Source organism: Ostrea edulis, chromosome 7, assembly GCF_947568905.1.
Source record: "Ostrea edulis chromosome 7, xbOstEdul1.1, whole genome shotgun sequence".
Taxonomy (NCBI): Eukaryota; Metazoa; Mollusca; class Bivalvia; order Ostreida; family Ostreidae; genus Ostrea; species Ostrea edulis.
In genome coordinates this window covers 56,982,341-56,999,554 of record NC_079170.1, presented here as the reverse complement: position 1 = coordinate 56,999,554, position 17,214 = coordinate 56,982,341, and the positions used below count along the sequence as shown (strand labels likewise).

Below are 17,214 nucleotides of genomic sequence, written 5' to 3'. Positions count from 1 at the left end.
TTGCCATCTTTATGAAAAGTAATTAGCGGGAATTCCCTACCCCCTACATGGAACAATTTAATTTATGTGCAACAGAACTCTGGCGAAAGTTTGCATGATAATTAACTTCTCAGAAAGTGCATGACCATTTTCCATCAAATTCGTATGGAATATATCTCTAGGATAAGGGGAACTACAATTTTGAAATTCATGGTCTCTTTGTCAGGGACTGTGGTGCTAGGATTGGGTATAATGGCTCATACAGTGAAAATGTGTAAAAAAAAAAAAAAAAATTATAAAGATCTCCACCCCTGTACATCAAACAACCAAACTGAGTACATGATACACCCCCTGTACATCAAACAACCAAACTGAGTACATGATACACCCCTGTACATCAAACAACCAAACTGAGTATATGATACACCCCTGTACATCAAACAACCAAACTGAGTACAGATACACCCCTGTACATCAAACAGCCAAACTGAGTACATGATACACCCCCTGTACATCAAACAACCAAACTGAGTACAGATACACCCCTGTACATCAAACAACCAAACTGAGTACATGATGATAATGAAATGAGAAGCTTCTTCCAAAACTGTGAAATCCATGGCATGTAGGTTAGGGTATTTGGTGGGGGTCAAAACCTGAAAAAATATGCAGTCTTTAAATAGTTGCTTCAGGTGCAGTCTTTAAAAAGCTGCTTTTCTCTGAGACATCTAGCAGGCAAACTGTATGTATAGTCAGGGTAAGTAAGGATCCCCGAGTCAGAATTATAAAATTCATGACTCCTGGGTCAGAGGTTTTTGTGCTAAGATTGGATTTATGGGTCGCATGATATGAATGCAATTATTCTTTAAAAATCTTCTTTACCCTAGCACAGCTTGAAGAAAGCATGCATGGTTATGAAAATATGAAGTCCTCTACTAAAATTTATGAATTTGGTCAGGGCTCTGAGGGAGCCAGGCACTAGAGAAGGGCCGAAATTGGTATACAGTGAAACTTCTCTAAACCGGCCGGCTCTCGGACCGGAAAAAACGGCCGGTTTAGAGGGATGGCCGGTATACCGAGAATTTAGCAATTATAGACATTTATCTCAATATTCACAAAGTAGGTACTGTTTACTTTGATCTGGTGATCTATGATCAATTATCGGTGGAGATCAAATTAGTCCGCTTGCACCTAAAGATAATTATGAATTACAAGAAATATTCTCGCTGAAATCATCTAATTTTAAACTGAAAATCTATAACAGGATACGTAAAGAAAACACAGAGGCCTATTATTGGAATTCCTCTTACCTATAAAAACTCTGTTTACATTCATCGCTTATGTCATTAACAATTTTGTTTAGACGTTTTTAAAAAGTACAGTAGTAAATATGAAATTGTAATTTGAATATTTCTTTGGAATTTTAAGTCTATGGAAACCAAGAAAATTAATGTATCTTTTAATAATTATCATTAACAGTCATGGGTTTGTTCTTTATTAACTACCGCTTATATCCATACGAAAGTATGGTGAAACAATATGGCGTTTGATACCGTATTCATTCAATAATTTCCTAACTGTTTTTTTACATTTTGTACAGAATTTGGAAGGCTCTCTTGGATTAGCTAAGTCAAGTGTCAATTAACACGCTTGACAGCACAGGTAAACAATAGAAATTGAAGAGGCCACTAGTGTTTTTCACACCTCCGATGGATAATTTCATACCTGGCCAGTAGGTCAGTCAATTTGCACACCTGGACGATCTTAATTAACCTTTGGCCAAGATTTTCTTGTCTTCAAAAAGTGTCCAGTATGTTAAGGGTAAATTACACATGTTTGTTAACAAATGTACTTTAAAAAGTGGCCGATGTCCGGTTTTCAGGGGTGGCCGGTTTTGTAAGACTTTCTTTGTAAGGAAATGTTAAGATTTCTGCCAGGACTTTGAAAATCGGCCGATATTCAGGGAGAACCGGTATTCAGAGGGGCCGGTTTGGAGAAGTTTCACTGTATAGTGAAAAACTATTTGGATATCTAAATATCCTCTTTATTACTTTTATGGAGGGAAAAAACTATACATGGTAATAAAAAAGCATAGTTGTCTACCAAAAATTGTGGAATTCCCCTTATCCAAGGGTTCAGGCATTAAGGTTAGTCCCAGTGTATTATGAATAATTTTGAAATTCCTTACCAATGTATTGGGGGTTCAGGCTAGAATGATGACACTTTCTCTAGCAAAATTATCTTCTTTAGTTTGGTGCATTGTGACAAAGTATTATATGGATATGAAGACAACTACATGTATCCAAATTGTGGAAACTTGTGGGAGCAGCAATCATTTAGGAAAAATGCAGTAAATTGTATATGAATTATGTTTTAGAATTTTACTCTTGGTCATTGAAAAAGATATAAAGACAATGCCATTTTCTTTTACAGTGAGCGAAGCTCGCGTCGCATTTTTGACAAACTCATTCCAATGATTACACATGTTGGTCATGTGATTTGCTCTTCATCAGCTGAAAAATGATGAGGATTACCCATAATGCTCTGGAAAAATGTTGCCGTCACTGCAGATCTATCGTATTTTCCTCACCTAAAATTAATTTTTTGACACCCCGTGAATTTTTTAAGTTTCTCCTTCTTTGAAAAAAATTATTGAATCATGGTTGGCTTATTGCAAGTATCAGTAAGCTCTGCTACCGATTATATAGCGCTTCAAAATATATGATGTCATGAATCGATGCACCAATTTTTCGCCAAGCCATCCCTGAATATATACAAACTTACCTGAAGCATCATAAAAATGAATAAAATTCACAAGTAAATTGTTATAGCATGTTAATTTTATGTGTGTATTAAAACAATCTATTATTTATCGATTTTAATCTTTTACTGTTCATTATTCGTCTCTGTGATTGACGGAAACTTGATATTGTCTGCTGTTAACAACTTGAACATACAAACTGTCGAAAGTAAAAGCCTAGAGGTAACTTGTACAAAGTATCTATAACCAGACAAGTCTTCTCATTCCTTCATAAGTTTTGTTCCTATTGATTTGAAAGGGAAAAAAATCAAAGCTAAATATGATGTCACAATATACTGTTTACATCGTGTTATATTTCCTGCAGTAAATGAACAGGTGGATTAAATGTCTTGAGTCATGACTTGCAAGATGTTAAGAGAAGCTGTCAGTAACCAATGAGAATTGTCTTTAAAAAAGTGGAAAGTGCAAAAATCACAAATCTGAACGAAACTCTCACACTTTTGTGTATGGTGATAGTAAATGTTAAAAAAGTGAAAATTACTGGAACCATGTATCATGTTTCCATGGCAACGGACCGTACCCACAGTTAAATCATTAGATGTTGATTTTTCATCTTTTCACAAATATATTTCTAATAAAACAATTTCCCAACAATGTGCAGTGAATGGAAATTCAAGAAAGCACTTAGATTATTGTACTTGTGATTGAAAAAATGTGTATTTTCTTGCTTATTCTTAAAAATAAGTCATAAATTAAGGTAAAAAAGAGCATGCATTTATGACTTCTTTTCAGACACTATTTTCTCTGAAACGCAGCAAGGCTGACATTAATTCTACATGCCGTTTTTAAGACAGCTATTTATACTACCAATATAGTAAATTAAAACAGTTAAACAAGTTACCTTTTTTTGTAAAACCCCTCAAAACTCTACACTAGTGCCTACTTTTTACACAATTATTACCCCCCTTGATGTGAACTCTCTAGAATTAAAGGAAGAAATGAATGAATATCACTTAGCAGACAACATAAAAAATTCTGGATGGTCATTAAGGAATTCATTTAACAGGAAATTTGAAAGGTGATGTAGAGATTTGCCTATTTTTCTGTAAATTAAATTTTATGTTAGTTAATAATGAAGTTAGAATCCATGTCATCCTTCCAAATTCATACAAACTGTCTCAATGACAGAAAGATCTAGTAAATTAATAGTAAACACCGGTAAATAAGATTCAAAGTATTTCTATTGTAGAACACTTGTTTCTCTTTAAAAAAAAAACAACAACAGAGATCCGCCTAATAGAAATATCTAAATCATTTTCTACACTCAATCAGTATCAATGCTGACGTCACACTTTCACCTCATATTACGTCATACTCAACATGCATTGTGACGCACTTTTTGTGTATTCAAAGTATTTCATTCTCACTGAAATAATTTATCTTCTATCAAATGGTCAACGTAATTTCTATTATAATTAATGCAATTCATTTTTCAAAATAATGTATACATAACGATGTGGATTGTTGTTCTGATGAGAAGGTAGGGGGGGGGTATTTTGTTGGTAGATCCTCTAACAAATATCCCATTCCTATATCATTAGGCTATGAGTATAGCACACACATTTTCCAATTACAAATTTTGTAATTCATATATTTTAGACCACATCTATATTTTAAATGTAATGAAAACAATACGCTTTCATAGAGATTTCGATATAGAAATACTTGAGGCCTACTTATTCCAACATCTTACATGTATGTATCAAATGGCAGACCCCCCACCCCCCCACCCCCCAATAGTAAGCTTAACGAACCTGGTAATTTTAATTATGTTCTATGACCTTGCTATGTACATTTTCCCATAGTTGATACTTTTTAAGAGTATTATTCATAAAGTAGCATTGTGTTTATCTATACACATGAGTTTGAAAAATGAATTTGTAAAGTTTTGAAAATATAATCTTGTGGTTCATTTAACTTTCCTGATCGATTTATATCTATTTCCTGATATTTCTTTATTTTATATCAACTTTGCATATAGAGCTTTATTCAATTTATCTTCCTGATCATATGGAAGTTATAATTGATACATGTAGTAATGCACTGCAAGCATCCATCAAACAAACTTAATTAATATATGTGGGAGTCTCTCTCTCTCTCTCTCTCTCTCTCTCTATATATATATATATATATATATATATATATATAAACTATAATGTATATAAACCACAGCAATATGTGATTTTTAAAAAAAAAAATACACAGGTTCGTTGGTAGATAAAGATATATACATGCTTAAATTAAATCAAAATGCAGTTTAGGTCAACTGATTAAATATGAAGGTCATTGGTTAATGTATGTGACCTTGAGATTGTAGGACAAGGTCATTTACAAGTTTCAATAGAAAGTAATTGATGCACCCAGAAGGCAAATATTCTTGGCCTAAATTAGATCATTAGCCTAGTAATTAGATAGATTTTCGAAAATATAGCTGAACATGAAAAAAATGGTATTTTGGTCAGGTCAGTAACAAAAAACTAAAAGTTGTTTAACTGATTTGATTTTTTTGAATAAAAATCTAACATTTGTTATTTCTTTCTATATGAAAGACCTTGCATGATTGTGTTGCGTTTCTGAAAAAAGTTAGCTCAAAAATGTATTGTTTTATTGAATTTTTGACTGTATACAATGCAAGGTATGTTGGTTGCCATGGCAACCATTTTTTTGTTGAGATATTTAAATTTCTTATTTCAACAAAATTTTATATAAGCCTTTTTCATTTACCTTAAACTAAAAAAATATGCATCTTATTATCTTAATTGTATTTATTTTGGACTTTAAAGGGGTATATTTCACTGTTTTTTCAAGGACTTTGTCCTTGTTACCATGGTAACAACAAAGTGACTAATAACTCTGTGTTAATTGAGTTTAAGTGACTCACACATGCGTTTTGAATGATTTTATCAATAACACTGCATAAAATTGTAGAATTTTTCAATAAATTTTTTTTTTACACTTTCCAAAAAATTCTCCATGATTACTGACAGCTTCTCTTTAAAAGGTCTTCGCTCCTATCAACAGTCACAATGTGAAGCATATAAAAAATAAACAACAGTTTGGTTGAGCTTGAAGAGTTGTTGCATGTTACTCAGGGAGCTGTTAAGGCCTACATGTATGAGCCTCTTGTTTGAAATTACAGGTCAAATTTGGGCAGGATTCTGTGAGACTCTTTACACATGGTCAACAAGTTACTTTCAACAGGGGCATGTCCAACAGCAGTGATGAAAGGGAGGAAAGGTAGGCTGATAACAACACAGTTCTAGTGTAGAAGATATCAGATTATCACTCCCAGTGCACTGTCATTTTACCTTCAACACAAATGATATATCCACAAACAATATTGATCATTACAGCACAGTGAAAGAAAAATGTGTGCCATTTGAACAGAAGAAGATATCAGAATCTATGAAGGGAATTTTCGGTGAGTTCATCTTTTAATAATTATGTGAGTATAATTTAGTTCAAACAACATTCTTTTTTTTTAAAGATTTTATAAAATCAAGACAACATACCATTAAAATATTTGCCACTTTTTTATTGCCCCACCATTCAATGGCATAAAGTGTGTCTGTCTATCTCTCTTTACATCAGTCCATCTTAGTTGTAGTTTTCCAGACTTCTGTTTTGCCTGTAGATGATTTTGGTGTGTATAGTGATATAATGAGTTGCAAATCACCTTCATTATAGTTAGGCTGAATATATACATGAATCTGTAAGCAATCTATCGATCACTCCACAAATTTTACCTCATCTGACAAGCTCTAGTTGTCTTCTGCACTGCTTCATGGTGCTACCAGATATTAAAGATACTTAAGTTTGCCTTTTTTATTGGCTTACTTTCAGCAGAGGTACATGTATTTTCTAGATGTCATAATTTTTGGACATTTTTTGCAATGCTTTTAGATGTTAAATGAGCTGATTTTCGGTGTTTTTGTTGTAATATGAAACTGACCAATTATATATTTTTTTAATTGACTTATTTCAGCAAATTTATTGCCATTAGAATTTAAACATTTCTTAGACTCCACAGTTTTCTAACCTTTTCCTCTACTTACAATACAGATTTATATTCATACCGGTACATATACTCAGTTCAGATTTCTTGGGTGTATAGTTGTGTATCAATTTGAAGAGTTACATATTAGATCAAGTTCAAATTTCATCGAACTTGATTAACCTACATTCGGCAAAAGTATAACATGGGGTTTTTTGTGTGTGTAAATTTGTTGATTTACAGATTTGATGTACTCATCTTTTGTTTGAATTGATAAGATAATTGATGGGATATAGAATAACTAAGATACTGGTCAGAATTATGCATGTCTTACCAACACAGTCACCTAGTTTTTAGCTCACCTGAGCTATAAGTTCAGATGAGCCTTTCTGATCACCCAGCTATCTGTAGTATGTCTGTCTAAACTTTACACATTTTTAACATCTTATAGATCCACTGGGCCAATTCTAACCAAACTTGGTACAGAACAATCTTTGGTAAAGGAGATTAAAAAATTTTCATATGAAGGGTATAATGCCCTCTTCCAAGGGGAGATAAGAAGAGAAATTTATTTTCTTACTGTTTAACTCATCTGAGCTGAAGACTCAAGTGAGCTTTTCTGATCAAAACTTTCTGTTGTCCGTTGTTGGCGTTATCATCATTGGCATTATCATAAACTTTTCACATTCTCATCTTCTCCAGAACGACCAGGCCAATTTCAACCAAACTTGGCACAATTTTAGCATCCTTGGATGAATGGGATTCACACCATGCCCCCTTTAAAGGGTGATAATCACAAAAGAAAGTATAATTTCACTAAAGACTCATTACAGGAAATTTTTCAGTATTACACATACCTATGTATAATGTTGATTAATCCAGAATTATGACATGCTTTTTCTATATTTTCTTTCAGCAATGATAGGGAATATGGATACTGAGTCAGTCATATTAGAAATCAGCAAAATTCGAAGGTAAGGCTGATTTTCAAAAGGTTATAATTGCATCAGTTAGGTTAATTTTAATAGATGAACACTATCTAAATTGACCACATTTATCATATATTGAAAATTACCAGTTCAGAAATGAGAGAGACCTTAGGCTACAGGGATGTGATTTTTCCTCTTTTAATTCAGAGGAAATCCTCTGATTTGTTCAATTTTCGGAAAAAAATGAAACACTTTGGATTTGATCTAAAGTGGTAGAAAATTATATTTTTCCAGGTAGGGTGAGGTGTTTTCCTCCCTTTTTGACCATGCAGTTTTCCTCTGATTTCTGAGGAATTCAGTCACATCCCTGATGCTAGCAGATTTTTCTTTCAAATCCCTATACGACAATACTATAATGAAATTGACATTCAGTTTTCGATATGAAGTCGGTCACATGATCAGACTTTCTTGCATATGAATTATTATTATACCTCAGTATGAGAATTCTATGCAACATGTAGTCTGATTAGTTTGGACAGTCACGTGCCATGGATGACAAAACTTCATATCTCCCTCTCAAACATCATATCTCCCTATCATATTTCACCCATTGGGCAGCCTCGGGCATTTTCCATGAAATTAACGTCAGAGTAGACGAAATTTATTGTGACGTCACAATAAGTCCGAGTCATTGTACGTACGTAGTTCGTAAGACACAAAACATGGGGTGTTGCTAAAATGCGGAACGGAACGGAATTTAAGAATTAGAATGATTAATGTAGATAAGATAATGCCAAAAAATCTGGGAAAAATCATTCATTTTGATTAAAATCAACAATTTGGGAATTGTTTACAAGCGATAAAACAACTTTATCTTAAAATTTTGCATCATAAATTGATTAAGCGAATCAAGTTAAACGTTTGTATCAGAATTTACAAAGTGTTTTACAAGAATTTTTTCGGCATTGACAGAGGTGTTAGCAAGCAGAGACATCTATGGGTAGAGAATGAAAAGAACACACATGGTTTATATACAGGCCCCACCCCGGCGAAACGTCATTAACACACATGTACATGTATTTACACATTTACCATGTATGTGTGTGCTTACAACACAGAGTGTGATGTGTATAAAACAATGATAATTCATGATCGTATTAAGTCAACAAGTAAAACATCTTGTGTTTGATATATTATTAATTTTTAACTAACAGAGACTGAGTGACCTCACCACTCCAATCCTAATTAGGGAGGACTTCTGGCAGTTCATTTCTAAACTAAATACTTGTATACCGAGACTTAACATTTAGATTAGAAATAAGATGACATTTAATTTCATTCACACATAAATTTTGTGTTAGCCTTTTAGCCATTTCATATATTATGAAATAAATCAGTTGATTCCTCTTACTATGGGTCGTAAACTTCACCCGAGTTTACATTGATTCTGTTTCAATCTTTCTTTCCCTCTGTATCTCTTCAGTTTCAACACTAATCCGCAGGATATCGGTAAATGTACGAATTTTCACATAGATTAATTCTTTCCAAAAGAGGCAAACCATTTTTCCACACCAGACTCGTTCGCTTTGAAATTTGATGCAATACATAAGATTAATGTATATTGTACCAGGTGTAGAACTAAATTCAAATTCAGTTATCTTAATTAAACATATCTAGTTCGATTAAAAGCACCTTCGATTTAAAAAGGCTATGTTTGGGGAAAATTGTTCAAAAAATTATTTTATCTTTTACAATGTTGTTTTTTTTTGGGGGGGGGGGGGGGACCTTTTATTCATAGGGTAGGCTCATAAAATCTTTTCTTAGGGTATCAGCCAGAATAAAGTAACATAATTTGAAAGGGGTTCATTATAATTCAAGTCTTTTTCAGTATGCTTATCTTACTTTTTTCTTCATTTGTGAAACAACATATACTATCACAATCTGGGCCAGGAAAAGGGATGGTTTCAACAGGCGCTTGCTTAATATATTTATTAAAACTTACTATGCCAAATATTAAGCAATCACCTGTACGTTAGTATATTCATCCACAAAATACACCATTTTTAAATACGTAATAATGCATTAGTATCATGAGGTATTAATTACAAAATGGTGGATTCTGAGGATGACTTCCTGTTCTCTCTGTAATTTCTGCTTCCCTTGTTCATAATAAGCCTTTTGATTTTATAAAATGCTGACCTCCTCATAACATTATTGCATAAAATATTTTCCGTTCCGTGTTTTAGCAACACCCCAAAATATTCGGATCTCTGATACACAGTTAAATTGCCAGGTTTTGGTTGATACAAAAACAAGCAAGTAAATCAGCATTCAAGGAGAATGGAATTACAAAAAACTGGTTATATCATATCACTGTATTTCGTTGTTTGTACCATCTAATACGTTGATGGTGGGTATTACCGTAAGGGTGATCTCAGCTACATACAATGTATAGATAAGCGGACTCAAATTCAAATACATTTTTGTAGTCTTGCTTTGTTTCGGTATAATAAACAATTTATTGCATGATAGTGAGGGAGATATGAAGATTTAATATTCACCCAAGAAAAATATATTCCCCTCGGGAAATATGATTTTTCTTGGGTGAATAAATCTTCATATCTCCCTCACTATCATGCAATAAATGTATAATATTTGGGTACTAGCTACTTTCACCTGGCTTCATGCTTACACAATGACATCATAACAGAATTTTTTTTTTTTAAAACAAAAAAAAAATGCATCAGAATATTTATACAGAATTTATTTTGTAAGCAGATAAGAATTTCATCAATTAATAAAACAACAGAAACATTAATCATTCCACGACCGACCTTTTTTTGTTTTTGATCTGTAGGATGGTGTATATCACATATTATCAAAAGTGTGGAGATATTCATAATATCACACATGCGATATCCAACTGTCCCACTGTTTCACAAAAGAGGTAGGAGGAGCCATGCAAATGAGACAAAGACAAGATTCAACATTTAATCATGATAGAATTTGCAGAATTCTTTCACAAGACAAAAAATCAATCAGTCAATAAAAAAAAATAAAATCACAATTTCCATAGCATTGAGTAAATCACGTGTTGCAAAATCTTTTTATTTGTAGATGCAAAAAATTATCAAATATGGGAAGGGGTCAGTGACAAGGTCATGGAATAAATTAGTTACAGCTCAGTGATGTATACAAAATATCATTTCATCATTGCACACTGAGGAAGCTTCGACTCCTCATCATGAGTAATAACTCAACGATATTTTGTATACATGTACATCATCTCCTGTCATCATGTACCTATTACACATACAGTTCAGTTGTTTTATTTTGAATACCATCTGCAACTAAAACTGCAACTTCTGCAATATGGCAAATTAATACGATGACTTTGATATTGAAAGCGAAGAAATGGAAACCGAGTTACTTGATAATGATAACCTGTTGTTTCTAGGCAAGAAGCCATGAGCAAGGCTTGTTTTGAGACTCAAAAAGTTATGTTTATGTCAGAGCACCACTGCGAGTATTCATTAAAATCCTATAACAAAAACCTCTCAAGTTAACAAAAACTATCAGTCAGTTTGTGTTTATTTTCTCTTACACACCCTGGAGGTACATATACCTGCACTTCATCTAAATCTGTCAGTGTAATGCTACAACCACAGTTTAATGTTAACTTAATCCATTCTATCCTCCATCAATTCTCTGAAATCCTCTGAATTTCTGTCGAAATCTGTGTTCAACAGTTGCATTGACAACGTCAAGTAGGCCAACGCCTCGGTTTCTCCATCTCTGATTGACTAAATATATCCCGCTTTTCATATCTTCAATTGAGTTGACTTGATGCTCTAAATTACCTTTACTTTACACCTGTTTCACCTATTCTATTCCTTCTTTAAATATTTATATGTTTAGTGTTATGGTGTGGAATATAGTGGCCACAAAACCATCAGGTCTTCCTTGAAGGCAGTTTGACAGCTCAATGGTATATTGACATTAATATTGTTCTACAATCACTGTCACCATGCTGCTTGTCCACCAATGCAACTTATATTTCAACATGACAATGCCTGGTGTCTTGTATTGGATTGCCTTCGCCAAAACAATGTTGACATGAATTTAGTCCAGATATTTAATTAGCCAACAGAGCATGTGTTGGATATGGTAGATTGAAACATTCGAACATCCTCAAATCCACCAGATGCCCTGCTTACTTTTTGTTATGCACTTTGGAAGAGTGACAGAACATTCCTATGGCACAAATAAACCATATAACAAACTCTGTAATACAATAAACTATATAACAAACTCTGTACTACACTAAACTAAATAACAAACTCTGTACTACACTAAACTATATAACAAACTCTGTACTACAATAAACTATATAACAAACTCTGTACTACAATAAACTATATAACAAACTCTGTACTACAATAAACTATATAACAAACTCTGTACTACAATAAACTAAATAACAAACTCTGTACTACAATAAACTATATAACAAACTCTGTACTACAATAAACCATATAACAAACTCTGTACTACAATAAACTAAATAACAGACTCTGTACTACAATAAACTATATAACAAACTCTGTACTACAATAAACTATATAACAAACTCTGTACTACAATAAACTAAATAACAAACTCTGTACTACAATAAACTATATAACAAACTCTGTACTACAATAAACTATATAACAAACTCTGTACTACAATAAACTAAAATAACAGACTCTGTACTACAATAAACTATATAACAAACTCTGTACTACAATAAACCATATAACAAACTCTGTACTACAATAAACCATATAACAAACTCTGTACTACAATAAACTATATAACCAACTCTGTACTACAATAAACTATATAACCATGTCTTGATATAATCAGAGTAATTTCATTGACATGTATCTAAATTATTTTCTCAAAATTAGTAGCTCACTTGAGCTTTAAGTTCAAGTGAGCTTTTCTGATCACCTATTGTCTCTCATGTCACATTTTCATTTTCTTCTCCAGAACCACTGGGCCAATTTCAATCAAACTTGATACAAATCATCCTTGGGTAAAGGGAATTCAAGTTTGTTCAAATGAAGAACAATGTCCCCTTCAAAGGGGAAATAATCACTAAAGGCAAAAATAGGATGAGGTCTTTAAAAATCTTCTCAAGAACCACTGGGCCAGAAAAGTTTAAATTCACTTAAAAGCTTCCTGACATAGTACAGATTCAAATTTGTTCAAACCACAGCCCCCAGTGGTAAGGAGATCAATATTTTACATGGGAATATATAGGGAAAATCTTTTTAAAAAAAAAAAAAAAAGCACTGAGCAAGAAAAGTTGAAATTTACATCAAAGATCCAAAGTTTGTGCAAATCATGGCCCCCAGGTATATGTATAGTTTACATGTACAGCATGTAAATGCAATTTATAGTACATGTATATAAAATACAGCTTGTAAATCCAGTGAATGGTATATAAAATACAGCATGTAAATCCAATGTATAGTATACAAATATAGTGTATATATAAAATAAAGCTTGTCTGCAATGAAGAGACATGCACCACTAATTCAGGTAACACATATAGGATATGTTCAGTGTCTTGTGGTGGAATGTAATGTTATTGCGTTGCAATTTGCAGAAAATTTGGAAGAGGCTAGCTACAGTCGATAATAATGTCTTCTTTTGTATTACATAGCGAGGTAGGAAATGCCATAGGCAGAGACAGCTTGCAGAAATGTTACGATGTCATGGCCAACGTGGAGGATGTAGCACTAGTCAAGGTAACAAATTTAATCTTCATAATCGTCATAATGGCTGACTTCCTTTTAAAACATGGATGAAAATATAAATATCAGCAATATTTGCCTATTCATTTAAAAAAAATCATTGCCTAGCTGAGTAGCTAATTAGGTTAGCACATCAACTGCTGAACTGTAGATCATGAGTTCAAGTCCAGCAGGGTTTTTTAAATTTTTCTCAGATTGCTATCAACTTAAACTGCATTTTTAGCCGAGTTGCAACGAAGTTGAACTCAGCTATTTGTTTGGTGATGCGGGCGGTTGGGCGTCAACAATTGGTTTCCGGATGATAACACGAAAAGTTTACAATATAATCAAATGAAACTTTGATATATTGTTGGGTACCAGGTAAGGAAGACCCCAATTGATTTTGGAGAAAAATGGTCAAAGGTCAAGGTCACAGTGACCGAAAATAGAATGAAAATTTCAGAAAAATTTGGTTTCCAGATCATAACTCAGAAAGTTTAAATCCGAATCAAATGAAACTTTGATATATTGTTGGGTACCAGGTAAGGAAGACCCCTTTTGATTTTGGAAAACAAAGGTCAAGGTCACAGTGACCGAAAATAGAATGAAAATTTCAGAAATATTTGGTTTCCGGATTATAACTCCGAAAGTTTAAATCCAAATCAAATGATACTTAAAGATATTGTTATGTACCAGGTAAGGAAGACCCCTATTGATTTTGGAGAAAAAAGGTCAAAGTTCAAGGTCACAGTGACCGAAAATAGAATGAAAATTTCAGAAAAATTTGGTTTCCAGATCATAACTCAGAAAGTTTAAATCCGAATCAAATGAAACTTTGATATATTGTTGGATACCAGCAAAGCAAGACCCCTATTGATTTTGGAGAAAAAAGGTCAAGGTCACAGTTAGCTGCAATAATGTAGCCCACTCTGATTTTTTTTTTTTTTTTTTTTTTTTTTAGGGAGACGGCTACAACTCCTTAGGATCTCCGTAATGGTGCAAATGCGGGAGTGATTCACTCCCGCAACATTTGCACTCATTCTAAACATTTCCTGACTTTCTTTACGTAAATAAAATGATATTCTATGTTTCTTAGTCAATATATAAATTTACAACCTTCAACTTTAGATTTGTGAGGCTCTATTCTACCGTTTTCAACAATTTCGATAAATTCCAATTCTTCGATTCATATTTGTGTGCCATGTTTGATGTACTGAAGTTTCAACTTCCGATTGTCAAGTCATTTGCATATGCCATATAAGGTAGTATTTACATCAATGGACAAGTATGGAGGAAAGCTATTTCGTCGGTATTGAAAAGGTTTGAATTAAATATCAAGTTAAAAACCGAACAGCAGAGTGTAAATTCTTTCTGCAACAATATGATTTTCCTTTCTTTGTCGAAGTGGCTCGAGTAACTACATTTTCGCGCTGATTGTCAATGTTTAGGCTTTCATTAGATCCACCTACGAGATCTCGCGATAACAAGCATGGCGGAGCAGACGAAGAATTTTGCATGCTGTATATTATATTTAATGAAAAACACCTTTATTAGACATGCCCGAGCACAAAGTTGGTACTCCTTTTGGTGTAAACAACATTTGGGACTAATACACAGAGTTTATTATCGGTTATTCATAAAATTATTTTGCACCATTACGGAGATCCTATGGAATTGTAGCCCTATCCCGAAAACGTCAGAATAAAAAAAAAATTGGATAGGGCTACATTATTGCAGCTAGGTCACAGTAACCGAAAATAGATTAAAAACTTCAGACAAATATGGTTTCTGGACAGTAACTTGAAAAGTTTAAAACTGAAATTAGTTCTTCACAATTATAAATATGCCACATCATTCCTGACTTTACAATGTATCCCATGCAACTCGGCTTGTGCACCCCTGAGTGCATATATTGATTTTATTTGACTAAATAAAGTAGATTTGAAAGTTTTCAATTTCAAAATATTGTTGTACATATCCTCCACTTTTCACCCATATCAAATTTCTCTGGTGTAGCATACAGTGCTCAACAGTGTAGTCAGCATTAAGTTTGCTCCTAGTTATACCCCCCGCAACAAGTTGTGGGGGGGTATACTGGAATCGGGTTGTCCGTCTGTCTGTCCGTCCGTCCGTCTGTAGATGCAATGGTTTCCGGGCTCTAAAGCATTATCCTTTCCACCTACCGTCACCATATCATATATATGGACTACCCATGGGATGAAGATGTTCCCTATTGATTTTAGGGTCCAAAGGTCAAGCGCACTGGACATCGAAGTAGCAATATGGTTTCCGGGCTCTAAAGCGTTATCCTTTCCACCTTCAGTCACCATATCATACATATGGACTACCCATGGGATGAAGATGTTCCCTATCGATTTTGGGGTCAAAAGGTCAAAGGTCAAGCGCACTGGACATCAAAGTAGCAATATGGTTTCCGGGCTCTAAAACGTTATCCTTTCCACCTACAGTCACCATATCATACATATGGACTACCCATGGGATGAAGATGTTCCCTATTGATTTTGGGGTCAAAGGTCAAGCACACTGGACATCGAAGTAGCAATATGGTTTCCGGGCTCTAAAGCATTATCCTTTCCACCTACAGTCACTATATCGTACATATGGACTACCCATGGGATGAAGATGTTCCCTATTGATTTTGGGGTCAAAGGTCAAGCGCACTGGACATTGAAGTAGCAATATGGTTTCCTGGCTCTAAAGCGTTATCCTTTCCACCTACAGTCACCATATCATACATATGGACTACCCATGGGATGAAGATGTTCCCTATTGATTTTGGGGTCAAAAGGTCAAAGGTCACGTGCACTGGACATCGAAGTAGCAATATGGTTTCCATTTCAATTCTTTAATGGCTTTTTTCATCGCATGGAGATGCTGTGTTCCTAGATACCTTTTGGATCATAATACTGAAGTTTTACATATATTACCAACACCCTTTGGGAGATTGGGGTAAGCGGGGGGTATTCTTAGTGAGCATTGTTCACAGTACCTCTTGTTATTTCCAGTTCCTTTTCACAGAATCTGTTGTGACAAAGTTTTAAAACTTACAGATTTTATGTCCATAACTAAATGTTGCTGTTAGGAATGTGCAGTTTTACAGTTTTACAATTTTACAGTTTTGGACTAACTTCTAGTGAAAATAGCAAAAATTGAACTGCAACCAAAATAAGGCCATGTAATGAATACATATACAGTATGCATTGTTGTTAATGCCTGTCTGGAAACATCATGCATGCACACATCTGTAGTTGAGTGGCATAATTATTGTGAATAGGTGCATTTTACATTGTATATAAATATATATTATATATATATATATGTATATGTGTATGTATATATATATATATATATGTGTGTGTATGTATATATAAAGCACTAAAAATGACCAACAACATGAACAACTAGTGAATTGTTAAATTTCGGGACGACCTGTCCCTTCTTCAGGACAATAGAATATTTACATAGAAAAGAAGGAAACTAAAACTACAACTAAACTACAAAAGCTTATAACAAACAAAATGTCTACATATTAAGATTATCGAGTGTAATATGTGGCAATAGAAAAGTTTGTTCCCATCGAACGTCAAGACTAAACTGAACTAATCAGTCCTACGCTGGATCAGCGTAGCGTGGACTTGATCCAGCGTAGGACTGACTAGTTCAGTTTAGTATATATATATTTAAGGA

The 17,214-nt window shown here is 33.7% G+C and overlaps 1 protein-coding gene across 1 annotated transcript in view; it reads left to right on the top strand.

Moving 5' to 3' along the window:
• The window catches only part of LOC125653317 (uncharacterized), an 84,973-nt gene extending 67,977 nt beyond the window's left edge, over positions 1 to 16,996 (top strand). The window contains exons 10-14 of the mRNA XM_048882739.2: positions 5,940 to 6,037; positions 6,154 to 6,221; positions 7,711 to 7,768; positions 13,437 to 13,521; positions 14,468 to 16,996. Coding sequence (XP_048738696.2) covers positions 5,940 to 6,037; positions 6,154 to 6,221; positions 7,711 to 7,768; positions 13,437 to 13,521; positions 14,468 to 14,500 — 342 coding nt within the window. The 3' untranslated portion in view covers positions 14,501 to 16,996. The remainder of the gene's footprint in view (positions 1 to 5,939; positions 6,038 to 6,153; positions 6,222 to 7,710; positions 7,769 to 13,436; positions 13,522 to 14,467) is intronic.
• Positions 16,997 to 17,214: the final 218 nt, after the last annotated feature.